We start from the raw sequence: 27,615 nt of genomic DNA, 5'->3' as shown, positions 1-27,615 counted from the left end.
TTTCCAACACTGCGCACTTTTCCTTTCAACATTTCCGCAACACTCTTCCATTTTCACTTTCCGCTTTGCCATTTTCCGTTTGACAGTAGTTCTGCTTGTGCTTGTATTTATAACGTGACCGATTTTCGTTTCATATTCTTTTATAAATATAAATGTATAGCCGTTTGCACGAAATCAAATTAAAACTAAATGAATTGCAGAAAACAACTATATAAATATTAAAGAAATTTGGAAACCACATCGATTTTCCAATGATTCAAAGGCCTAACGCTCAATGTGCAGTGCATCTGGTGCATCTAACCTAAAAAATCATACAACTCACTAGTTCGTTGCTGAAACTGTGTCAGTGGGCGTCGTGTTCGGCCCCTTGCCCTTGGCGTTAAAGGTGTCGGGTTGAGCGATGAAGGAGCGTAAATATAGGGCAATAAACAGTATACACATTGAACAGGCGTAGCAAAACAGATAACGAAAACAATACCCGGCGTTATTGTCACGAAGTTAAATAGTAAAGCACAAAACGTAATAACGAAATAAGTTCAATTGTCCGTTTGAATTTAGAAAAACTTTAGCTGGTGTTAAAAGTTGACGAGCACTCTCAGTCTTATCGCGACACTTCAACCAAACGCAAGCGGATAAAAAAGCAGTTGAATTAAAGAATCAAAAGTACAAGTGATTTTATTGCATAGTGCAATAAACAATGCGGGCCTCAAGCGACTTACAATCGCCTACCAGCGAAATAGTGCTATTAACGCCAGCTAGTGAAACGGCGCCGAGTGTTAGCAAAGACAACGGCGCAACTACGACGGTGGGCAATGGCGATATGGGCGGCCAACGTGAAGGATCCGCTGAATCTAATAGCAGCGCTGTGCGTATGAAAAAACAATTAGGCCTACTTGAGGGTGTCGCCATCATATTGGGTATTATATTTGGTTCTGGCATTTTCATATCACCCAAAGGTGTGATACGCGAAGTGGAAGCGGTGGGCACATCGCTCGTCATTTGGGTGCTATGTGGCATGCTGTCGATGATTGGCGCACTTTGTTATGCTGAATTGGGTACGGCAATACCCAAGTCTGGCGGGGATTATGCGTATATACTAGAAGCGTACGGTTCGCTGCCAGCATTCCTCTACCTTTGGGACGCAATGATGATATTTGTGTGAGTTTATTTAAATTACTTTAGTAGCAGCAGTTTGCAAGTGTATATCGCACCCTAAATACAAAAGGGTCACAACTCAAAATGTTCCTTCTGCTCAAATATGAACGAGACGTTATCAATAAAACGGTCCGCGAATGACATATGGCAAAAATAATTTTTTGTTTTTTGGTAGGACTGTTATAAGCTTACATGGCAAATTTCAGCGTGATATGTCACATAGTTTGTTTTCTGTGCTACTGTAAACAAGTCAAGCTCGAGTGTGGAAAATTTTGAGTTGTGACCCTTTTGTATTTAGGGTGCGATATGTTGACCGCATTTAGTAAGCTGCTTCAACAACAACAACCATCACATTCCAAAAATTTGACGCTACAAGATTAACTGATACAACAGCAATAATCAAACTCTAACAAGAATTATGATAATAGTCTCTATATCGTGAAATTTTATAAACGCATCAATTGGCAGGGTCCGTCACTCGAAGTGTAACCAATTAAAAAGGGCATAAATTTAGTTCGGAAAATTACTTTTAGTCAATTCAAATTAAAAAATGTGCGAAAATAATACAAAATTCAGAATCAATATTTTTGCCTCACATGACCGCCTTTGGGCTTGAGACGATCCAGAAACGAATCGCAAGCTGCTCGAATGTCGCTTGAAGATATTTTGGCACACTCGCGGACAATGGTTTTTTTCAGCGCCTCGATACTGGTGAATTTTTCAGTTCGGATCTGGTTCTCCAAAATGACCCAAAGACAACCAATCCAATCACCATACGTGAATTTGAGAGCCATTGTATGGACGTTATGAGGTTCGAAACGTTAATTTTTAGTCATTCTTGGTTCACTCGAGCTTTGTGAGACGGTGCCGAGTCGTGTTGAAACGTCCATTGTCTGCCCCCGAAATGTTTGTCTGTCCACGGCTTCAAAGCAACCTCCAGAATACTTTCCAGATAATATTTCGCATTCAACTTGACGCTAGGCTCGATGAAAGCGATTGGAGAGCACCCATCTGCGGTCCCAGCAGCCCAAACCATTACCTTTGGCAGATGCTGCCTCCTGGTGCCAATCGACGACTTAATTACTCGTATGTACCGTCGGTCAAATAAACAATAACATTTTGCGAGTTTACGAATTACTCAATTTGAAAAAGTTTCTCGCCAGAAAACACAATGTTCGGAAATTGACCGCTTTCCGCTAAGCCAAGCAATTCCTTCGATCTCTCAAGTCTGACTTGTTGCTGCTCAAAAGATCAAGTGTCTTTTAGATCATGGAAGACTTGACTTTGAGATCATTTTTCAATATGCTGCGGAAGCTACGATCAGATATTTTTAGTTCTTTCACCATTTGATTGGCACTTCGTCGGGGATTTTGCTTAAGTCGCTTCTTCACTTTTTGAACCATTCCACGTGACGTTGCAGTCATTTGATGACCACCTCTATGACGTTTCGCGATGCCTCCAGTATCATTGTAACGAGTAATGGTGCGATAAACAAAAACTTTATTTAATTTAAGGTGCTCTAGCTCACGAACAATCGCTGGTTGTGATTTTCCAGCCAAATCAAATGCAATCACACTATTACGTTTGAAATCTATTACTGATTCTATTTTTTTTGCGTTGATTACACTTCAAATGCCGGACCCTGTAATTAACTTGCTGTAAATTTTTACATTTCATAGCCCTTCTGCATCAAATTCCTTGAATACTGTTTTTTCTTATTAAGATTGTGAATTGGCGCTTATTTTTGCCTAAGCGTCACCAATTGCACGCGTCCATTCAATTCCTTCAATTTAAAAGAAATTGCTACGGTATCTTGCATTCTCAGTGCTTATTTTTACTTGAGCTTATCTATGGCAATAAGCCCGTCAGCTTTAATTGGTCACAAGTAAATTTTCCTACATTTGTGAGGTAGTCGCATAAACATGCATGTGCACATATGTATGTATGTATGTATGCATGTACATACATACATATGTATGTATGGTATTAATTAATTGCAGTTTAAAATCAAATAAATAATAATAATATTTGAATTGATTTTCCCATACAAAAAGTTATTAAGGGATTCTATTTAGCTGCTGCTCTAGATTAATAACATTTATGATGTGTACTTTAGAATTTCTATGTAAATAATAAAATTTACATGCATGAGAAATTAATATTTATATGCATAGATGTATGTATGTATATGATAATTGTTTGTTAATTTAGAGTGTTTATTAGCTGTGCGTAATGCCCGGCAATGTGTGCACTGTGCGATAGTTTTATTTATCAACTTGAATTAAACAAATGGACTTCTGTTTAAATAGATAACAATAGCATAATGATACCTAAATATATATACAATACTCATAGATATCCATTTGCAAGGTGTAGGCTTCAATTTAGGGTACAAAAATAATGACCAAAAGTGGCGGCAAGTGAAAGTGAAATATACATAAATAGATTAAAATGTGAATGAAATAGATGAAATGTGAATAGAGAATAGATTGTACTGTCATTTTCAAGCACATACGCTAAAAAAATACAGAAATGCGTTGTAGCAATTATGAAAGAGAAAGAGATGTGGTGTTCCAAAACTCACTTCTATTTACTTCGCCTATCACGCACTCAAAGCGAATTGAGTACCTAAGGTGACGCCATTAAAAAATAGTTACTTTATTTGTGTAATAAATGAATGACTTTATTTTCGACTATTTGCTTATAAATTGTTTATATTAGCCACACTAAGTCAAAGTGTGAAAGAATACCATAAACAAATACATAAATACATTCTTAAACAATATGTCTGAATTTCGCTAGATTAGTAGTTGTCAAAACACTTTCTTGACAAACTGTAGGTCGCGGCACACCTGCCATTAATTAAAAAAAATAAATAATTGGCGCGTACACTTCTGTTAGGTGTTTGGCCGAGCTCCTCCTCCTATTTGTGGTGTGCGTCTTCATGTTGTTCCACAAATGGAGGGACCTACAGTTTCAAGCCGACTCCGAACGGCAGATATTTTTATGAGGAGCTTTTTCATGGCAGATATACACTCGGAGGTTTGCCATTGCCTGCCGAGGGGCGACCGCTTTTAGAAAAATGTTTTTATTAATTTTGCTTTCACCGAGATTCGAACCAACGACCTCTCTGTGAATTCCGAATGGTATTCACGCACCAACCCATTCGGCTACGGCGGCCGCCTCCCATTAATTACTATATATTAAAATTATTGTCGAAAAAGGGATATATAATATGTACATATATGTAACATTAATTTTTCCGTATTTCTCTAATTTTTTTCTTGTTATAAGAGAGGTGTTTGTTTTCTTTTATCTATATAAATGAAGTAACTTAAAACTGATCGCTTTCGTAGGGTCAAAAGTATTGATACATTTCAAAAAGTAAACGTTTACTTGAGTTTAATTGTGACGTTTCGTTATTTTTATTACAAAACATATTAAACAAATTCCCGGTACTAATAAAAAAATTTGGGCCGTAAAAAAAAACCGAATGAATCACAATAGAAAGTTATCTTTTTCTTATAAAAGATGGTTAAGTTTCAAGGGCCGGTGTTGATTTTAAATAAAATACAGTTTTTTTAGGAAATTATTGTCATTTCTCTTTATATATTTCATTATATTATCATTTCTCATTATAATAATATTGGTATGGCTCAATTACGTATGGAACAAAATATCGGCTTCAGCGGCACACCTCCATCCGATGGTCCAAATTTTCGATGACGCTGAAGCATAATTGAGGTTCTATGCCGTTAATGTGCCGAATTATCTCATCCTTTAGCTCTTGAATTTTCGCTGGCTTATCGATGTACACCTTTTCTTTCAAATAATCCCACAGAAAGAAGTCCAACGGTGCCAAATCACATGATCTTGGCGGCCAATTGACATCGCCGCGACGTGAGATTATTCGGCCATCACATTTTTTGCGCAAAAGAGCCATTGTATCGTTAGCTGTGTGACAAGTGGCACCGTCCTGTTGAAACCACATATTGTCCACATCCATATCTTCCAATTTGGGCCATAAAAAGTTCGTTATCATCTCACGATAGCGAACACTATTCACAGTAACTGCCTGACCGGCCTCATTTTGGAAAAAAATATGGCCCAGTGATGCCGCCGGCCCGTAAACCGCACCAAACAGTCACTCTTTGTGGGTGCATTGGTTTTTCGGCAATCACTCTTGGATTATCATTCGCCCAAATGTGGTAATTCTGCTTATTGACGAATCCGCTGAGGTGAAAATGTGCCTCATCACTGAAGATGAAGTGCGCGATATGCATTTTGATTTGAACGCCCGTTTTCATAATAAGCCTGAATAACTTTAACGCGTTGCTCGATTTTCTATCTTTCCATGGTTCAAATTGAGTTAGTCTGAAATTGAAAAATGTCAATGAAATGCAGAAAAAAACTTGACGTTTAGGTGTGGTTCACATTAAACATCGGCCCTTGGAATTTAACCACCCTTTACAACGAAGGTCAAAAATGACCCATAAAAATATATGGCTTAAGGGGTCATATGCGGTTGGAATTTTCAAAAAATCGTTTTTTTTATTCTATTTTCTTATATCTTTAAGAACACATATAGAAAATTTAATATCGTTCCGGTGAATATTTTCGAAGTTACACGCAAATTTGAAAAGGCGTTTCAGAGTACTTAAAAATACAAGGAAAACTTTGAACGCGTTTTTCTCAAAATGGTGTTTTCAAAGTCGATGACCAACATTACCAGAAAACGGCTAAACTGATTAGTCTGAAATTTTAACACGAGCTTCTTAAATATATTTTTTAGTAATTAATTGAAGATTTTTTCTCACTGATAAACATTTTTTATAAAGTCAAAATTTTGGTCAAAAATCGATTTTTTTAGAAACCGCCATTTTGTAAAAAAAATTTATTTTGCTTCTTCCTTCGATTAATTACTATATTTAACATTACTTTAACGAAATCTGTTTGGTTTTTTAATTTCGGAGTATCCAGTTCAGAGATATGTATAGTGGTCACCGCAAATCGTCTTTTTTGGGAGGATGTTCAGCTGAAGCTCCTTTCCAAATAAATATTTTTACTAATACTAAATCTTAAAATACAGTTAAAAGATAACATAATATGTGTACAAATTTTTAGATCAATAAATTTAAAAGTCTTCTCAGAAAAAATTCTGGAAAGTTCGCTTTTTTCGGCCTTCTTACTGTATATAACCCCTTAAAATGTTCCACAAGAATATGCGCCATTAAATTAAATTATAAACTCTTAAGACAATATTAATAGCAAATGCTGCTTTATATCAGTTTTCTTCAAATAATTTAGATCAACTTGAAACCAAATTAGGATATCTTGAATACACCGTAAGAAAATGTTAGTGTTAGGGAACAAAAGGGCAGGTGGTCCAATATTCACACACAGCTCTTTTGTTTAGATAAGTTTGCAGAAATGACCGCCAAGCTGTTCTTTTATGCATGGTGATATCTATAAACAGTATCTCAGGAGTGAAAATGGGTGCTTACTTTTACTAAAGAAGGCGTTATTGTATGTACTACTGATATGTACTACTGATAAACTTTGAAGCCGTTTTTGGCGGCATTTTGATTTATTGAGTTATGACGTGTGATTGTAGTTGCCATTCATGTTTTTGATTGATAGTTTACTTATGGTCAGATATGCAGCTATTAACCTGGTATCTTCCTGAGGTATTGTTTATCTAAAAAAAATACCGATAAATGGCTTTAAAATTGAATCCGAGTATCTCGGCAGGCATTCATCGCACCTAGTAACACTGTAGTGCGTTTGAAGGGCGATATTTTGAAGCTATAAGCTACCTTTGTATTTACATTTGCAACAAAATATCTTTTAAAACAAGCAACAAACAATTTTTTAGAGACAAAGTATTAGCAAGCAAACCCAGAAGTGGTTGTCCGCTTAAAATTTCTCTAGAAGTTAAACGCTATGTACGAAAATTTTCTGTGTGACTGTAGGTTCTGCCAAGGACTCTCATTTCAGCAAAGTTCACAAGACAACCATAGCGTTTGTTTATATTTTTACAGCAACAATTATTTGAGGCCTTGCGTAAATAAAGGGTTTTCAAATAACAGGTGTTACAGGTGAATGGGTTGTGCTATCGAGAGATGATTAACGATTTTTTATAGCCAGAATTGGATGGTATTGATCTGGACAACGTTTATTTTCAACAAGACTGCGCTGCGTGCCACACCAGCAACGAAACCATTTTACGAGAAAAGTTTCCGGACCGTGTTATCTCTCGAAGAGGTGATCACAATTGGTCACCGAGATCTTGCGGTTTAACACATTGTGGCTTTTTTCTTTGGGGCCACGTGAAAGAGAAGGTCTACGTCAACAACCCAGGGTCGATTCGAGACCTCAAAGATGGAATTCGTGAGGCTATCGAGGACATAGGGCAGCCACTTTGAAATTCGGTTATGGGTAATTTCATGAAAAGGATATTGTCCCGTAAGCGTGGTCGTAGGGGTCATTTGCCTGAAGTTATTTTCCATAATTAACGACATATCTTCCTCTTTATAATGAAATAAACATCCGATCATTTATATTAAAAAATAGCATTTTTCTTTGAATATCAAAATAACATCTCTTATTAATAAACCCTTTATTACGGCTGACTGATAGGTAGGTAGGTAGGGTGGTTGTCGCAAGACACACTTAGACCTTCAGCAGGTCCATTGTGATACCACTGGAGGCTGACTGATAAGTCAGCAGTGAAATGTTTTGCTCTTGTTCTAAGGAAATCGATTTAAGGGGGAGGTAGGGTTTAGCGCTAAAAAAAAAACACTTTTTTTGTGAATTTTTTACAGAAATATGGCTAAAGATACTTTAATAAAATCAGTTACATGTTATTGTACATCTTTTCAATAAGTTTAAAAAAAAAAATTAATAATAAAATATTGACAAATAAGCCCATGACAGAGTTTTTTTGGAGATATGTTTTTCGAGAGGTGCTCTGCGGTGCCAATCGGCATTCGTCGTAGAATCATCTGAAACTAAAAAAGTCGAATTTTTCAGTTAAAGTATGACGTAATGCTCCCCCCTACATTAATAAAAATTTTTTTTTTTCATTTTTGTAGTTTTGGTGGCAAAAAAACGTAAAACGAGCATTTTTGGCGAAAAATTTCGCCATATTTGTAAGTGAAAAACAACCTTAAAAAGCAAAAAATAAAAAAAAGACAGTGTAGGGGGGAGGTATTTTTGATTTAGAAAACGTGTGCCAAATTTGAAAAGAATCGGTTGAATAGTTTCGGAGTTGTGATTGGCACCGACTTTTAAGAAGTCGTTTCGGGAAAAACGCGTTTGAAAAAATGACTCTGAAAAATTATCTATGCTCCGCATTCGAGGTAGAGTGCCTACAAAGGCTATAACTTTGAGAGTTCTGCTCTGATCCACTTAAAATTTTGACACAACATTCTTGAAATGATTTACTATAAGATGAGTGAAGAAAAAAAATTTCGATTTTGTGACCCTACCCCCCCCTTAAAGGAAGAGCTTTATTCGGGGCTGAAAAAGCCAATGAGTAATTCTGATCTTTACGACAACTATTATCATCATTGTGTATCCCACGCCACTCTCCCCGCCCCCGGTATTCCGCACGAGGCGGGGTCCATTTTGACCGCGCAGTTTGGCAGTTTCGAGCTGCAATCTGTAATCCAGTTACTGAAATCACAAATGGGATTGTTTTTACGGTATTTTGTTTCTATATTCGTTTTATTTCTTGAGTTAGTTCACTACATTTTTCAATTTTTTCTAGATATTTTCTGTGTACATTGGTACCATTTCGGGTGCTGATATCTATAATTTTGTTTATTTTATTTATTAAAGTAATATCCGGTCTATGGCTCATTATAGCTTCATCGGTGTGTGTGAATTGTAGTGTCCCAGTATAGGGTGCATTCATCACTGTTTAAGTTGCTTGAAGGGGTATATTTGTAACACGGGTCATTATTTGCTGTTAAATGTTGTTTTTAGCAATTTCTTGATGTATTATTTTTGCAACTATGTTGTGTCTATGTGTTTTCTCTGTGCCGGCTAGAATTTGGCACCCAGCAGGTATGTGGTCTATTGTTTCTGGGTGTATTTGGCGCCTTCGGCATTTGTCGTTAGTTATAATCGGGTTGTTGTTGTTGTTGTTGTAGCAGTACCTTTGCCAGTGTAGCGTAATCACCGGTCGTCTTCGTCTAGCTCATCTAACGGTAGGCCAAGGAAACTAACTGTTTCGATGGGTTGTGTCCAGATGGAGAGGGGTGTTAGGTGAGTGGGTTTAATAGGGCATGTGAAAAGGTGGTTAGTGTCGTGCGGGGTGCCTTCACATGCTGAACATATGATTAGTATGTCGGGGTCGGTTATGAATAAGTAGGAATTCAACCTGCTACAATATCCAGAATGTAATTGTGTCAAGGTTACGCGGGACTCTCGGGGAAGTTGGAGCTTATAATCGGGTCTTTTATTATGCATTTGCAATAGTTTTTAGTGAGGATTACTTGATCTTGAACGGCGATTATAAATCTTTCCATTTCAGGATGAAGTTATCCTCTATGAAGGTATAACTGTTAGTTTTTTCAATATTTGGGTCTTCCAAAATATGTAGGTGTTTCCCATGTAGCTGTTTCTCTGCCCAGGCTGTCTTCGTTTATTCAACTGTTGTTTCTTCTTCTTTATTTGCAAATTCTTAATGCAGAATGTAAGCGATCACAGTAATAAATTGTTCATTAATTTTAATACAAATGTGATAAGTAATTCTTTCTTCTTTTTTACATTTAACAAAACAATAAAATATTAGATATAATCTTGGGGTAATTGTCTCTGCTTCGGGCTGCTTCAATCAACTGCCCAATAGTCCTTAATCCTATCCACTCTCCTACGATACGTAGTCAAGGCATTTTCTTTCTTCGAATTCCTCGTTTGCCTTCGATTTTACCTTGCACAATCAGTTGCAACAACTCATATTTAGGACTACGCATAATCTGACCAAAATATGCGGGTTTGCGGCGCTTTATCGTTAATAACAGCTCTCTATCCTTTCTAAGTTTCGTTAAGACTTCTTTCGTACTAACTTTGTCTGTCTTGTCCTAAATCGGGATACTCTTTGGATCGGATTATCATATAGTATATAGTACATACGTAAATGTTTGAATTGGTGATTTGTTGAGAGTTTTTTGAAACAGCAATGAATTTGCTTTTTTGGGTGTTAATACTTAGGCCGTATTGCAGACTTTTTCCGCCGACTTCTTTAAGGAGATATTGCAGGTCATTAATTTTGTCAATTTTATTTATTACTTCGCCGTTGACTTTTATTCCTAAGTTGACTGATGCCAAAGCTTCTTCAAATATATATTCCGAGTATAAATTGAAGAGTATTGGTGGTAAAACACCTCCTTGGCGAACTCCTCTTTTGATTGAAACGTCACTCGTCACATCATTTTGTAGTCTCACGTTCGCAGTTTGGCCCCAATACAAGTTAGAAATGCACCCATTTGCCTTAAAATGTCAAATAATTTTGTGTGCAGTACCTTATCAAAAGCCTATTAGTAGTCAATAAAGCATATAAAAACATCTTTCTGGACGTCTTTACAGTTTTGTACTAGGACTTGAAGGCTGAACAAAGCTTCACGCGTTCCCATAGCTTGTTTGAATCCAAATTGTGTACGATCCATTGATTGTTCGCATTTTGTAAATACACGGTTGTGAAGGATTTTAAGGCCGCCATAGCCGAATGGGTGGGTGCGTGCCTACCATTCGGAATTCACAGAGAGAACGTAGGTTCGAAACTCGGTGAAACACCAACATTAAGGAAAACATTTTTCTAATAGCGGTCGTCCCTCGGCAGGCAATGGCAAACCTCCGAGTGTATTTCTGCCATGAAAAAGCTCCTCATAAAAAATATCCGCCGTTCGGAGTTGGCTTGAAACTGTAGGTCCCTCCATTTGTGGAACAACATCAAGACGCACACCACAAATAGGAGGAGGAGCTCGGCCAAACAAAAAGGGTGTACGCGCCAATTATAGATAGATAGATAGATAGATATGTAGAAGGATTTTAAGGAATATTTTCAAGCCATGACTCATTAAACTAATGAGTCGATAATCATCGCATTGTTAGCTCTGGATTTTTTAGGCAGCGGTACGAAGGTCGACTGCAGTCATTTCTTTGGATATATACCACAATCGTAGATTTTATTAAATTTTTGAACCATAATTCCTATATTTTAGGGTGATTGTTATTTCAGTTTTAGGCTATTATCTTGGTGCTTAGTGCTTATCTGCAAGGACAATTGCTTTGTATAGATCAGATGTGTGTGCATGTGGAAAAATTGTCTTAATTTTGAAATTTAGTTATTATGAAGGTTTTGGATATCAATGAATCCTCTTCCTTCTTCTAGTCTTGGCATTGTAAGTCTTTGTGCGCATGAGTTAGGGTGAAGTTTTCTCTATTTGCCAAGTGGTCTTGTTGGTCTTTACAGAAAGGAGTATGTGAGTATTCGTATGGCGTACGTGTTGATTGCTTTACGGAGATAGATTCTTGGAATTTAGTTGTGTTTTAAGTATCCGGCTACGGCGTTTTTTGTATGGCAGTGAAATTTTGTTTTTAATAGAGGTGTGAACTATTTTTGTATTGTACTTTGTTGGAATCCAAGATATTTGCACGTTCAATGTTCTTCCATGTTTTTAAGGATTTGATCGTCTAATGTTTTTTAGTCAGTGCGTCAGTCCATTTGCCTATCTCTATGTGTCGTGTTTTACATTTACTGATGCCAGAGCTCATTTTTATATCGTTTGTTATTTGTTTTGTAATTTTTAAAAGTGTTTTTAAGTATGCTTGGTTGGATGCGTATAGTTTGATGTCGTCCATGTGTTTTATATTGTATCCATATGTTGTATAATTGAGGGCGTTGGAAAGAGGATTGAGACAGAGGTTATTATTATTATTATTTATTAGAGTAAGCAAGTCGCGTAACGCTGAGTCCTACTCACATACGTATGTATGTATGTATTTGAGGACTCGCTATAAGGGGTTAGGGGCAGTTAGAGACTCGAAAAAATGATGATATTCAATATTTTTTTTTGCTAGTCAATTGCTTTATTTTAGGTTAGGTTTGGCAGCTGCATCGCACATAGAGACAACGATGCCACTTAGACCACGAAATGGGTCCGTTGCTTTATTTTACAAAAATAAAAAATAGCATTAATACATTATGTTTCGATTTAACTTTAGCTAAATTAAAAAAAAAAAATAAAATAATTGTTTTTAAACCGTTTCTCCAGAAGTCCTTTGCGGTGATCATCACAAGTCGGCAAGGGAGATTCATCTAAAATCAATCGGACAAGAGAAATTCGTTTTATTAATATACTACTGTGTCCAAAAAATAAGGTGACATTTGATTTTAAACTGCGCGCTTTGAAGGATTAGGAGAATTCTTTTTTTTTTTAGGTTGGTAGTACTGTGAGTGACATCTATGTCAAATTTCATGTGAAATATTCATTTACTGTTTGAGATACGCGTCGTTTTGTGAGCTGCTAAAAGTGAGTTTCTCGTTTTTTGCAATGTCGAAATTTGTTGAGCAAAGAATTTGCATTAAATTTTGTTTGCGGAATCAATTTTCGGATACGTTGAGGATGGTGCAGAAAGCCTTTGGTGATGAGGCTATGTCTAAAAAAAATGTTTACAAGTGGTGTAGTGAGTTCCAAGCCGGTCGTGAACGTGTCGAAGACGAAGAGCGTCCTGGGCGACCATCAACCTCAACTGACGAAGCTCACGTCCAACAAATCAAAGATTTGGTGTTGAAAAACCGTCGATTAACGATTAGAGACCTTGCTGATGATGTTGGCATATCGAAAGGCTCAGTCAATACCATTTTGAAGGATGTTTTGGGCCTCAAGCGCGTCAAATCTCGACTGGTACCGAAAACATTGAATTTTTTGGACTCGTAATTCGTGATCATTTCATCAAAAACTCAACCCATATCGTTCCGCAACCACCGTATTCACCTGATCTGGCACCGTGCGACTTCTGGCTGTTCAGCAGGCTCAAAAGACCGCTCCGGCGACACCGTTTTGACACGATAGAGGAGATTCAAGCCGCAACGAAGACGGAACTGAAGGCCATCCCGGAAAGTGACTACAACCAGTGTTTCGAAAATTGGAAAAAACGTTGGCATAAGTGCATTGTGTCGGGAGGGGATTACTTTGAAGGGGATGAAATTGATTTGGAAGAATAAATAAAGAATTTTCAAAATAAATACAATGTCACCTTATTTTTTGGACACAGTAGTATAATCTTGTGCCTGATCGAAGCTTTTTTTTTTCAAAATTAACAATATGGAGGCCTCAAGAAATATTTTTCAGATTTTCGATTTTTTCAAATCGAAATTTTTGAAAAACACAAATTAATGGTCTATGAATAAGTTCGTGCGGTTTTTTTCCGAAATTTGAATTTCGGATCATTCCCATGGCTTTTAAACGTTTGGAAATGGTTGATTGATCAACTCCCAAAGTTTTTGCAACCTCTTCTTGCGTTTGAGCCGGATCTTGATCGAGCAATTCCTCCAATTCGGTATCCATGAACTTTGGCGGCGCGGCCAAAATCACCACTTTTAAAGCGTGCAAACCACTTCTGGCACGTTCGCTCAGCTAGAGCATGCTCACCATAAACTTCCACCAAGATACGATGACTTTCGGCTGCTTTTTTCTTCATATTAAAGAATTCCCCGCAAAAACACATTATTTGGCACGAAATTCGACATTTTCAAGTGTGGTAAAAATATTGTTGTTTACGCTTCAAATAAAAAACTTATACTGACGTTTGTGCCTTACGACAGTAGCTCTCCAATGAATGTTTGGAAATGTGGATCGATGGAATAATAATCAAGTTACGCCATCTGTTGTAAAACCGCACGAACTTATCCATAGACCATACATTTTATTGGAATCTACCAAGCGGTTTTTAAGTTACAGTGATCCCCAGTTCAAAAAACATAGTTTTGAGAAAAACGCCTTTGAAGTTTTGCTTTCGAACTGGAGCGCCCGAATGCGCTTTGTTAAGGGGGGCCTCTTATCAGTCGGCTTCAAAAAATTGATTTTTTTTTACTGTAATCGATAGATATGTATATTATAGGAGAATATGCCCTCAAAATTTTATAGCGCAATTCAAAGTGATTTCGGAGTTACAAGCCTGTGTATCGTCCCTCGTGTGAGTATACTGTCTACCTTCTTAAAACTTTGAAAACCATGTTTTTTAAAATGGCGTGTAAGATTAAAAAAAAAACGACGAAAGTTATCGTTTCAAACCGATAATCTATATAAAGATAATTAAAATACGCAACTAATTAACTAACAAAGTACAACAAAAATTCATTTTTTAATGTTATTTAACACCTTTTTTGAGAAAAAATAGCGAGAAAAGGCACTTTTTTCAATAATTAATTGTGTGTTTATTTTTTCATATTTTTATTCAAAAGTAGTCTATTATATGCGGGAAAGCCTTCTGAATAAGACAATATTTTTCTTTTGTGTTTCAGGTGAAAACTACGACCGCAATCTTACACGCCGTTTTACTAGCGCACACCGAGAAACTGTGCGAGATACCTCATATGTCCGCCATTTTGTTTTTTTATTTATGTTAAAAAGTTGTTTATTACTCTTCAATCATGCCTTCAAATAAATGCAAAAGATTATTCCTGTGTGTTGCTTTTTTCGCCTCGAAAAAAAATTGAGAAAAAATACCTTCTTTTGAAGCCACTGATAAGAGGCCCCCCTTAATTGTTGAATAACTCGAAAAGTATTTGTTGGATTCACTTCAAACTTTCACACAATATTTCTAAGATATTATACTTTAAGAAAATGCAAAAACAAAAACAACAAATTTTTTGAAAATTCTGACTACCCCTAACCCCATAAATTGAGTGCACTTGGCTGGGAAGTTTTTGAAGTTTTCATTTGCTGAGTTCATTTCAAGCCACTCTTAATAAGTGGAGTAAAATTGAATCCAATCGAGGCCTGTAAAATGCACTCGGAATAGTTTTTTGGATAGAAAACCTAGCAAATCCATGTACATAAGTTGTTGGAATAACGGCTTTAACGGAAAAATGGCAAAAGATCAAAGATCGAAACGAAATCACCACCATTCGGTGTAGGAAAGTTACTCAAGAAAACGATTTTGCGCTTGTTATGTTTGAATGAACATTCTAGGCATTCCAATCTTCAATACTATAAAGGTGAATGTCTGTACGTTGTCCGCGCATCACTACGCAACGACAACACCAAATGACGTAAAAATGTTTATACACTCATATTTTCACCCAATGAAGGTTATGGGCAAGTTTTTATGATGGAACTCCCTTCCAACAGCCCCCAGGACCAACGCGCCACCACTCTCTTTTGTCACTAATAATCGAATATTTGCTTAAATGTAATGTAAAAAATCTTAGTTTTTCCTATTTCCCACTATTTATAGCACACTCTAGACTTCATAATCCACATAAGCTGTTCAACTATGACCCAAATGCAAATTTCAAAACGGTTTGAGATAGAAAATTAATAAAAATAACTGTGCTTGATATTTTTCTGATTGGTTGTTTTGATTTTATTCAATGAGGCATAGCAACGGATGCCGCGTATTGTAATATTATGGTTATTAATAAAAAGTTATTTTCTATGAAATTACTGTTTGTAATTCTTTTATATACATATCCTAAATCCCTCAATACTACTCCTACGCGAGCGGGGCCGCGGGTTAAAGCTAGTAGTTTTTAAACTGTTTTTAAATAAAAAATCTAATTATTTCACTTTGGATTTTCACTACATGCTTCTGTATATATGTGTTATCGTGACTCACATGTATAAGTACATACAGTATGCAAAACTCGTATTGGTACACCCCCTTATAAATAAAAAAACCACGTATATTTTCAAAATTATTTTAAAACAAATGCTTGAAACCGTTTTATTTTATAGATAATTAACTAAAATAAGGCCAAAGAACAAAACCGCTCACAAAGTGTATTGAATTACAAAAAAAAAATAAGAAAAAAAAATTAACACTTTTCACAGAAGCAAAATTTGTATTAGTACACATGTATTTTTAATGATTTAAAGAGTAAACAGAAGATAGTTCAGAAAATTAATATTTTGTAGGATACCCTCGTTGCCTTAGAACAGCAGACAATCTCTTCGGCATAGATTCCACCAATTTTTTTGTGAGATTTGGAGAAATCTTCTTCCACTCTGATTTGAGGACTTTTTTTAAATGTTCTCGGTTCCTTTTTTGATGATGTTTCAGTTGCTTTTTGAAAATCGACCATAAATTTTCTATGGGATTAATATCCGGGCTTTGTGGTGGTGTTTTGAGATAATTTGGACAGTTATAAAGGATCCATAACCTTGTATCCAACTCCGTGTGCTTAGGGTCGTTATCTTGTTGGAATATACATTTTTTTTTGCAACCCAATTTTTTGGCACTTTTGCGTAGATTCTTTTTTAAAATATCACTATATTGCCTCGCAGTCATAATTCCATCAATAAAATGCAACTTTCCTACTCCGTTTGCCCCAAAACATCCCCATACCATCAGAGAACCACCACCGTGCTTGAAAGAAGGATGCAGATTTCGTTTTTGAAGGCTAGTTTTACACTCTCTCCAAATTTTTATGCGTCCATCGGACATTTTTATATTAAATTTACACTCGTCCGAAAAAATTACCCTTTTCCGAAACCGCATATTTTTGTTTAAATATTGCCTGGCGAATATAACACGCTTTCTTCTATTGACTGAGCTTACATACGGTTTTCTAACCGCAGTTCTGCTTCTAAATCCCAATTTTTTTTACATAATTGCGCACTGTTTGAGGTGTAACTTTGAAAGAAAAGTATTTTTCTGGTTCTGCAGCTAGTGAAACTCCACTGACGGTGGGATCTTTCCTGATAAGGCGTTTCAAATAAGTCTTGTGCCTCTGTCCAAGCTTTGCCCTGTTCACATTTCGAAGCTTTTTGTCAATCCTTCCACTGTTTCTATAAATTGTGACTACGTTTTGTATTGTAGACACACTTTTCTGCAATGTTCTCGCAATTTCGCGTAAAGACTTTCCGTTTTGTTCATATTTATTATTAATCTCCTAGTTTCGTTTGATAATTCACTTACTTTAGGCGAAATTGCAAACTAACTCCGCGAACTTCAACAAATACATATGTAGCTACTAAAACGCATTTGCCCAAGGTTAAACATTGAATGTTTAACACAATCGTTTCGAAAATAACGGTAAATACCAACAAATTGTTTACAAATTCAACGCATACTAAGTGTACTAATACGAATTTTGCCTGCAGTAGAAATAGCTACACTGCTACTAAAGCTATTTTTTTCAATTCTATGCAAATGTTTCGGAGTTTTTGTTATTATTCTATTTTTTTATGAATTATACAATACCGCACTACGATTGAAATCAATTGCTTTAAAATAAATTTGAAAATATACGTGGTATTTTTATTTGTAAGAGGGTGTACTAATACGAACTTTGCATACTGTACATACATACATAAGTCCTTCATTGCTAAATTTTTTCCATCTGTCTATTTATGGAACACTTTACCATGGCTAGCTTGTTGAGTTATTTACGAGTATTTAGACCAAATAAATATAATATCGTTATAAGTGTTACTACCGTTGTTCTCATACATTTTTCGCTTTGTTTTGATTTCAGATAATGAAATTGGTAAAAAAATTATCGTAAATTTTGATGATATTTTGACTCACACATATACATAAATATGTATGTACATATAAACGCTAATAGAACAAATTAAATGTTCACGAATTTTGAGAAAGCTATAAGTACCTAGTTCCACGTCATTTACATTTAGTAACAAATATTGGTTGACTTTGGTGTTATTTTTGTTTTTTAGCTTCAAAGCCAGTTGTTTGTTTAATAGTGGCTACTACGAATAGTTCGTTTTGTTGATTCGATTTTCACCATTAGATCCCATTAGTATTAAACTGTAATAAATGGAGTAAGTGCAGAAATAGCGTCTTTGGCAGTACTTGGCGGGCATCATCACGCACGCGCAGGCCTTTTTCTTCTATTCGATTACTCATCGCTATAAAGGCGTTAAAAGACCGAAGCTGTGTTGACCAAGCCAACACACTTCGCATTATAGTTGAACAATCAGTTGAGTGGCGCTCACCGCTTTAATAAGGCGTTCGACATAGATGACTAGATGTGAAACTCTTTTTCTCGTGAGAGCGCTGAAAAATGTGCATTTTTTATAACATTTTCCAATATTGCCACACCGGTAGAAACATGAATTGGGTATTTTTGAATCAAAGGTCTGGAATTTTTAGTTTCCACACCACCATTGAGGTTAGTATTTAGTGTGCGGTTGCCCAATATCACTCGTAAACACCTACATATACTAAAAATAAGCACAATCCGTATGAAATATGTACATAAATAAGCAAAAAAATTAAAAATTTATATGTAAATGAAATTATTTAAAACTGAAATACAAAAGTAATTTAATAATAATAAAGTAATGAATGCGAAAAACATAAGTTATAATTAAAAGCATGACTTATTGCGATTTTTTAATATAACACAGAAATTGGGTAACAAAAAAAAAAATTGTCAAACAACGAACAGAATAAGTTAAAGCAGATTACCTTTAACTTTTGTAAAATATCTCAAACATAAATTCAGTTCCCTTACCTACGCTTTTCAACCATAGAATATTTACGTATATACAAATTTACATAAACCAATACACAGTTTTCAATAAAATTACATTATGTACATAAGACTAATTAAAAGTAGAAGTCGAAAAGGATATAACGAGCTTTGGATTTTACAAACTCACTTAAATTTAAATTATTACATTTCAATTGAATTAATTTTAAGACAAATAATTATAAACATTTTAACACGTCATTTCTCCATTAAGCAAAAACGAACTGTTTTCATCTGTTATTTTTGGCGCGTTTCTTCTGGCAGTCTGCCATTTCGCCTATCAGCTGTTCAAAATCCCATAATGTGTGAGTGCTGCCAAGTTTTGAAACGTCCTCATGGGCGCGCTCTCTCTCAAAATGAATAAGTTTCACATCTAGTTATCTATGGCGTTCGACGCTATCAAATTAGACGCAATATGGCTGGCACTGATAAGAAACGGAGTTCCCGCCAAGATAATCCGCCTCATCAAAGCTCTCTACGAGAACTCCAAAGTGGCAGTGCTTCACAAAGACGATATCAGCGATCCATTCACTATCAACTCAGGCGTAAGACAAGGTTGTCCCCTGTCGCCTCTTCTCTTCGCCATCGTCCTTGATGACGTCATGAGCTAACTGACCTTGCACAAAAAAGGAGTTTCACCAGACATCTTGAGGACCTGGACTTCGTCGGTGACATTTGCCTGCTCTCTCACAAACTCTCTGACATGCCAGCGAAGGCGGACAGACTAGTCACGCTGGCACGCACTGTCGGACTGGAGGTCAACATCGCCAAGACCAAGGCTATGAGAGTTAACCACAGCAACGCAAGACAGATATTGGTTGACGAATGCCCGGTGGAGTTCGTAGAAAACTTCTACTACCTCGGCTGCATCATTACGGCAGATGGTGGAGCAGATGAAGATGCCAACTGCAGGCTACACAAACCAAGGGCAGCGTTCGGGCGAATGCATACAGTATGGGGGAGTTCGCAAATCTCCAGGCGCACTAAACTACGAATATTCGGCTCATGTGTAAAGGCATTATTGTTGTACGGAAGCGAAACATGGCTGGTCTCTAACACCATCACAAAGATGCTACAATCCTCCGCATCGTCTGCAGAATATTCTGGTTAAATACCATCAGTAACGACACACTCTGGAGATTAACGAACGATGCTGCTCGAATTAGGAGGTGCCGATATGTCATGGGACGTTGCAAAAACAACAGCACAGAACCGGAATAAGAAACAATTACGAAACAAGAACGGAATAATCCGCAATAAATAATTTTTTTTTGTTGAAGTTTAAGGAAAGTAAATAATTTCGGTAATCCTTTAATATTCTTTTTCATTAGAACAAACAGTAAAAGTCTTGCCGACGCGAGGTATTTTGAGTACATCGCGCATGTGCACAGGTGCGAAACCCCAATGGATAGAAAATTTTACCTCGAATAGCGGTCGCTCCTCGGCAGACAATGATAAGCCTTCTAGTGTATTTCTTCAATTTCTTCCATGCAAACGCTCCCTATAAAAATTATCTGCCGTTCGGAGGCGGCATAAAACTCCATTTGTGGAAAACATCAAGACGCACTGCAAATTAGTTTTTCAAAACTCAAATTGGTGTTGACCTTAGCTTAACTTTCTCCCTTTGCGTTCGTCATCTTGAAGCCGTGCATCGCACAAAAATGCATCGGAAATCCGTCCCATATAAAAAAAGGAAAAAAACAAATTAAAGTGAATTTTAAAGACAGATGAAACCTGTCTTAATTCCAATAATTTTATTATCCTTAAAAGATGCTTTGAATCAGAATTCAAAAAGAAATCAGAATCAGATTCAGATTTGAATCAGAAAAATAAATAAATAAACATATATCTAGATGAATGCATTTAGATTTACATATGTAAAGGGTGGTTAAATTTCAAGGGCCGATGTTGAATGTGAACCACACCTAAACGTCAACGACACCGTTGGACTTCTTTCTTTGGGGTTATTTGAAAGAAAAGGTGTACGTCGATAAGCCAGCAACAATTCAAGAGCTAAAGAATGAGATAATTCGGCGCATTAACGGAATAGAACCTCAATTATGCCTCAGCGTCATCGAAAATTTGGACCATCGGATGGACATGTGCCGCCGAGGCCGCGGCGGCCATTTGGCTGATATTTTGTTCCATACGTAATTGAGCCATACCAATATTGTCATAATAAAGAGAAATGACAATAATTTCTTCAAAAAATTGTATTTTGATGAAAATCAACACCGGCCCTTGAAACTTAACTACACTTTGTAATATAATATTCTACGCTTATTGAAATACACCGTTACATTGATATTTAAACAACAACTTTAATGGCGTGCATTGGCGTCAACTATGCGCACTCTAATTTTTGCCTCAACCCAGTTATCGACTGTCAATCTACCGAATATATTTATATCCTAAAAGTATGCTTCTTTAATACTTACTATAAATAAGCGCCACTTTGCTTGGTCATTTCTTTTTATGGGTGCGCAATTCAATTAAATATGTATACATGTATATTGATTAGTTATTCATTTCACTCACACATACATACATATGAGTAATGATGTATTATATTCCATTGCAGCCCTACAACGAACGCCATTATGGGCCTCACATTTGCCTCCTACGTGCTTAAGCCGTTCTTCGACAATGAATGCAGCATACCGCAAAGCGCACTACAACTGCTGGCCGCAGTCACCATATGCTTCCTTACCTACCTTAATTCGTGTTACATGAAAGTAACTACGAAAATGCAAAATATAATTATGTTCACCAAAATAGCTGCGTTGGTGTTAATTATCATTGTGGGCGTGGCATGGATGTGTTTAGGTATGTTTGCTTTAAAACTTTGTCGCTTTGATTATGAACTAATTATCTCTGTTTTTGTTTTGTTTTTCTAATCAGGCCACGTTGAAAACTTTGACCAGCCCTTCGAAAATACACAGACTGATCCGGGCAAGCTGTCCGTTGCATTCTATTCGGGCATTTTCTCCTACGCTGGTTGGAATTATTTGAATTTTATGACAGAGGAACTACGTGACCCATATAAGAATCTGCCGCGCGCTATTTATATTTCATTGCCGCTAGTGACGGCAATTTATGTGCTCGCGAACATGGCCTACTTGGCGGTGTTGTCGCCAGCAGAAATGATTGCCTCCGATGCGATTGCAGTGGTGCGTATGAAGTACTTTAAATAATTGTTTTTTTTTTTGTTTTGTTTTATTGTCATGCAACTCAGTAACTCTTTTCTTTCGCTGTAGTCCTTTGGTAGTCGTGTGCTCGGTCTATGGTCTTTCATTATACCCATTCTGGTGGCGATTTCTGCTTTTGGTGGTCTTTCCGTACACATAATGACTTCATCTCGAATGTGCTTTGTGGGTGCGCGTAACGGTCATATGCCAGCGATCTTGTCAAATATAAGTGTGAAGCAATTTACGCCAGTGCCTTCGTTGGTGTTTTTGGTAATTTAACGCGTAACTAAATTATACATAAATATATGGATATTAGGGTGGGCCAATTTTTTTTTCGAATTCTCCATGAAATTCTAAGAAAAAACAAAGAATAGAGTACTTGGACAAATTAACAAAAAAAAAAAAAATTTTTAATTATCTTTAATTAATACGCAGTTCTTATGAGGTTTAATATTTATTTAGTGCTATGAATGCTATTTTTTCAGTTCAGACTTATATTTGGGAATTTTTTGGTTCGAGGAATTTATTTTTCATATCTATATTTTATTTAAAGCATCACAAGACAGTGATAGCCGCCGTAGCCAAATGAGTTAGTGGGTGTCTAAAATTCGTAAGTGAAATTAAAGTTTAAAATTTGAAAAAAAAAGTCAAGCCAAAAATCACCGAGCGGTTTGGTAACTCCAACTCAGGCCAAAAAGCCCACTCTATTTAAAGTTCTGGAAACTGAAATGGTAGATAATAGTCAAGGAGGAAAGTAGGGCAGTAACTCAAGGAAAAAGATACGATAAAATAAAGAAATGGAGGTAGTAAGACTTGTGAGATGTTTCCAGATTCTTTGGTCAATCTGAAAGTATCCTCCAGTTTGAGGGAACGAATTTTAATCGTTCTCATGACATCGGAACCCAAAATTCGTAGCCTCGCTCTGGCAAATGTAAGACACTAACTGAGAAAACACTCAGAAGTACATTCGGCAGTACACAGGTTCGAATCGCCATGCATTAAACAACAACCGATAGAAAAAACGTTTGCAATAGCGGTCGCTCCTCGGCAGACAATGGCAAGCCTCAGAGTGTATTTCGGCCATGAGAAAGCTCCTCATAGAAACCATTTGCAATTCGGAGTAGGCTTAAAACTGTAGGGCGCTCCATTTGCCACAAAGAGGAGGAGGAGCTCTACCAAATGCGAAAAAAGGGTGTAAAAGACATTATTTATATAGTAGGGAAGTCTTCACACAGTCGGCGCACTCGCGTATCGGCTCCCACGTCAGCATTAGCACCGATAACAATGTCAGCCTTGAAATCCAACGTAGAATTCCTTTTGCCAACAACTGCTACTTTGGACTAAGTAGGCAACTGAGCAGTAAAGTCCTCTCTCGACGAACAAAACTAACACTCTACAAGGCTCTCATCATGCCCGTCCTAACGTAGGGCGCAGAAGCTAGGACGATGACAACATCCGATGAAGCGATGCTTGAAGTGTTTAAGAGAAAGATTCTGCGTAAGATTTTTGGACCTATGCACGTTGGCAGCAGCGAATATCGCAGGCGATGGAACGATGAGCTGTATGAGCTTGACGACGACATAGACATAGCGCAGCGAATAAAGATCCAGCGGCTATGTTGGCTGGGTCATGTCGTCGGAATGGATACAAACGCTCCGGCTCTGAAAGTATTAGATGCGGTATCAGCTGGTGGTAGCAGAGGAAGAGGAAGGCCTCCTCTGCGTTAGAAAGATCAGGTGGAGAAGGACTTGGCTTCACTTGGTGTGTCCAATTGGCGCCGGTTAGCACGAGAAAGAAACGACTGGCGCGCTTTGTTAAACTCGGCTAAAATCGCGTAAGCGGTTATAGCGCCAATTAAGAAGAAGAAGAAGGAAAGTCGTCAGGATGTAATTTTTTACATGTAAATCAAATTAAAAATTGCATAAAATAAAAACAAATTTTTCGGATCATTAGTTTTTAAATTTATCATTAATTTTTAATATGAAAAAAAACATTTTTTTCGAGTCATTAATTTTTAAAATAAAAAAAAAATTTTTTTTCGAGTCATTAACTTTTAAAATTAAAAAAAAAAATAGACACATTAATTTTTTAAATTAAAACAAAATTCTTCGTATCATTATTGTTTTTTTCAACTAAAGACGTATTTCCAATTATTTTGGTTTTAGATCCTTTTTACTTTCAACACTAGGAGACTTTTCTCTAATTTTCGTACTATATTATTTAAAAAAAGCTTATTTCAAAATGTATCTGGCTGGAAGCTGACTTTAGAAGCTGACTCTGCTCTACCTGTTTTTCCTAGAATTGTATATAAAATCTGTATCTATTAGGAAGGATGCCGAAAAAAATCGTTCCATATAAATTGACCCACCCTAATGCATATATAACATATTCCATATTATAAAGTACATTATGCGTGTGCATCTTGATTGAAAGTAACCTCACATTCATATATATGCACATACGCGTAAGTATTTATGAACGCATATACATAGGTACATACAGATTTCTTAGAATGAGACTATAATCCATTTTATATATCTTAACCTATTTCAGTGTATTTTGTCGCTTATAATGCTGGTCGTAAGCGATGTTTATGTGCTCATCACCTATAGCAGCATAGTGGAGTCGTTTTTCATAATGCTGTCAGTGTCGGCCGTACTATATTTCCGCTACACCCGCCCCAATATGGAGCGTCCAATTAAGGTAATTTTAAATCCACAATTTGTGCGGTTGGCAATCATTCAATCATCTGTTATGCACTTCATCATACATAATATTTAATCATTTCTATGTACATATGTATTTATGTATGTAGGTCTCACTCTGGATACCTGCCCTCTTTGTGGTTATTTGTGCCTTTCTCGTGGTCGTGCCTGTCTATGTGGCACCCTATGAAGTCGGTATGGGTGTTCTGATAACGGTGATAGGTGTGCCATTCTATTACGTCGGTGTTGTGTGGAAGAATAAGCCAAAGTGTTTACAGACTGCAATTAGTAAGTATTCTACGAATTGTGCATTTATGTACTCACAGTTTATCAATTATTTTCCCTCTTGCATTTGCAGACCATTTGACATACGTGTGCCAAAAAATGTTTATGTCAGCCAAAGAAGAGAAATATGAATGATTCATTTGTTGTGTCAAAGCAATAGCCATCGTCATTTATTAGTACTATTGGCTGTTATCTTATTTATGATTTTTTTTTTCCATAGGAATTAATACTCAGTAATCATCCAACGTTTGTACAATTGTTTGAAATTCAGGTATTGTATTTGGTGCATTGTCGTATGTGTATGTATGTTAGGCGATTATGTTATAAGTCAGAAAGTTGTATTCCTATTTAAATATACACACACACATACATACAAGTTATTGTGCCACAATCGAGGTACCACGCATGCAGCGCAGAGATGCTGAATCATTGCTATTTACGATTTTGAGGAGATTGAAGCCACAAAATAACGTTAAGCTTAAGAAAAAACTGATTAAACCAAAGTTTCAATGTATTTAATTAATAATGAAATGCTGAAAAGTGTTCCTTGAAATTTGTTCTATTTTTCTCAAAGAAAATTCAACTGAAAAAAATGTTTTTAAATAATTTTTTTTTTTCAAAAATAACAAAAATGTTTTTAATAATCTATTTTTTTCAAAAAGCAAAAGTAACAAAAATGGTTTTTAATATTCTATTTATTTCAAAATAGCAAAAGTAACAAAAATGCAGCTTCAAATGCAGCTTATTTCCTTTTATTTTACAGAAAAACTATCTTCAAATTTACAGATTTGCTTTTCTCTAATCAAATGCCATAAATTTAGATATGCAAATTGCAGCTTTACTTACAGTTATGTTTTTAGCTTCTATTATTTGCATAGTAAACAGCTGCTATGGTTAGATTAGATTAGATTAGATTTGTGGGGGGTTGGAAAAGTCCAATCACTCAGTCAGTAGACCATTGTACTACACCCGGATAGATTTCAGTGGAAAGAATAGAGATAGGAAAGATAAGGAGTGGGTGGTAAGACGGATAAATTAGTTTGGGGTCACTCTGCCACACAAATCTCTTTAGTCTCAATGATGAATGATAAGAGATTCGGAAGAGGAAGAGTATGAACTGTATCCATATACAGTATATCGCAACTCAATATCCTTAGTCTGATTCTGGAAAACACCGGACAGGATGGGCATATCGGGCTACCGACGACCCCCATGGCAGCCATATGCTGATCACAGGCGTTGTGCCTTGTAATTACACCCGCTAGCACTCTTAGATCCTTTCTGCTGAGTTTTAGGAAAAAGGTCGCTATTTTCCTGTTTGGTTCTTTTACAAAGCCCTTGGCTACTCTGCACGAGTTCAATCCAGACCAACGTCCTCTATGGGTAGATCCCTTGAAGTCGTCAATCCATAGTTGAATCGATGGGGAATTCACACCTAGTAGGGGTTCAGTGCCTAGTCGCATACTTGCAGAGTCGTCATTAGCCAGTTTATCAGCTAATTCGTTCACTGTAATACCACAATGTTCAGGCACCCAAATAAGACTAACTTTGTTGTGTTTTGCAACTTTGTTCAGTTTGGTCTTACATTCACAGATTAACTTCGAAGAGCAGCTTATGCTAGCAAGGGCTTTTAGTGCAGCTTGACTGTCACTACAACTTCCAATACTGTTGTCCCGCCACTTTTTCTCAATTAACCAGTACGCCACATTCAAGATGGCATAGACTTCCGTAAGGAATACCATGGCCATCTGTTCTGTAGCATAGGAGTGTATTCATATAAGTACCATCCAGATCCGCTACCATCACTGGTTTTGGATCCGTCGGTGTAGAAAGTGTGCTGATATCCCGTTAATAGATTCCCTGGACTTAACCATTGATCTCTATCTGCGATCAAAACATCATACTTCCTATCGAAGCTAACGACAGGCACCCGATTGGCATTGAGAACAGTGTGCACCGTTCCGACAACTGGTGGTATATCTGACAGTGGCCAGTGCTTTCTTCATTTCCCCAGACTCCGTTTAATTTGAGCCTGTACGCCGCCTTCATCGCTTCCTTTCGAATTTCAAGATCTAGAGGTTGCAAGTTCAGAATGGCATTAAGGGCGTCAGGAAATGTCGTACTCTTGGCACCTGTGACACCCAAGCACACACTTCTCTGTAGCCTGTTTAGGAGTTTTACTCTGGCTGCTATGGTTAATTCATTTGTTGCAATAAGTTAAGAGTTTTTGCCACTGATATCTAACTCATGCTTAAAAATATCAATTTTAGATTAAAATCATTAATAAATGCTTAAAAAGAGGATGCAAATATTCACGCCCATTTAACGTTAGCATTTGTAATATCATATAAGTTTTATATTGTTCAGGAAAGCATTTCAGTTTTTAAAGCCAAAGAAATACAACTTAAAAAATTTGTAACTTGTATAAATAACTGTTATCTTGTATATATGTATTTATATGTAGACAGTTACAAGCAAAAAAAAAAAAATAAAAATTATATGCAATTCCGGATTAAAAAATATGATTTTGAAAACATAACCTCAACATTTT

At 36.5% G+C, this 27,615-nt stretch overlaps 2 protein-coding genes across 2 annotated transcripts in view; one reads left to right on the top strand and one right to left on the bottom strand.

The window, feature by feature from the left end:
- LOC129236135 (coatomer subunit gamma) overlaps positions 1 to 27,615 on the bottom strand; it is a 48,083-nt gene that overhangs the window by 9,128 nt on the left and 11,340 nt on the right. The gene's annotated exons all lie outside the window — the stretch shown is intronic.
- LOC129236136 (Y+L amino acid transporter 2) lies at positions 66 to 25,672 on the top strand. The gene is made up of 7 exons (XM_054870356.1): positions 66 to 1,158; positions 21,468 to 21,712; positions 21,788 to 22,056; positions 22,144 to 22,344; positions 24,628 to 24,777; positions 24,890 to 25,067; positions 25,138 to 25,672. Exons 1-7 carry the CDS (start codon positions 698 to 700, stop codon positions 25,197 to 25,199), a joined length of 1,566 nt encoding a protein of 521 aa, XP_054726331.1. The 5' UTR covers positions 66 to 697; the 3' UTR covers positions 25,200 to 25,672.

Source organism: Anastrepha obliqua, chromosome 1, assembly GCF_027943255.1.
Source record: "Anastrepha obliqua isolate idAnaObli1 chromosome 1, idAnaObli1_1.0, whole genome shotgun sequence".
In the NCBI taxonomy this organism is placed as follows: domain Eukaryota; kingdom Metazoa; phylum Arthropoda; class Insecta; order Diptera; family Tephritidae; genus Anastrepha; species Anastrepha obliqua.
The sequence above is the reverse complement of the archived record's forward strand: the minus strand, read 5'-3'. Positions and strand labels throughout refer to the sequence as shown.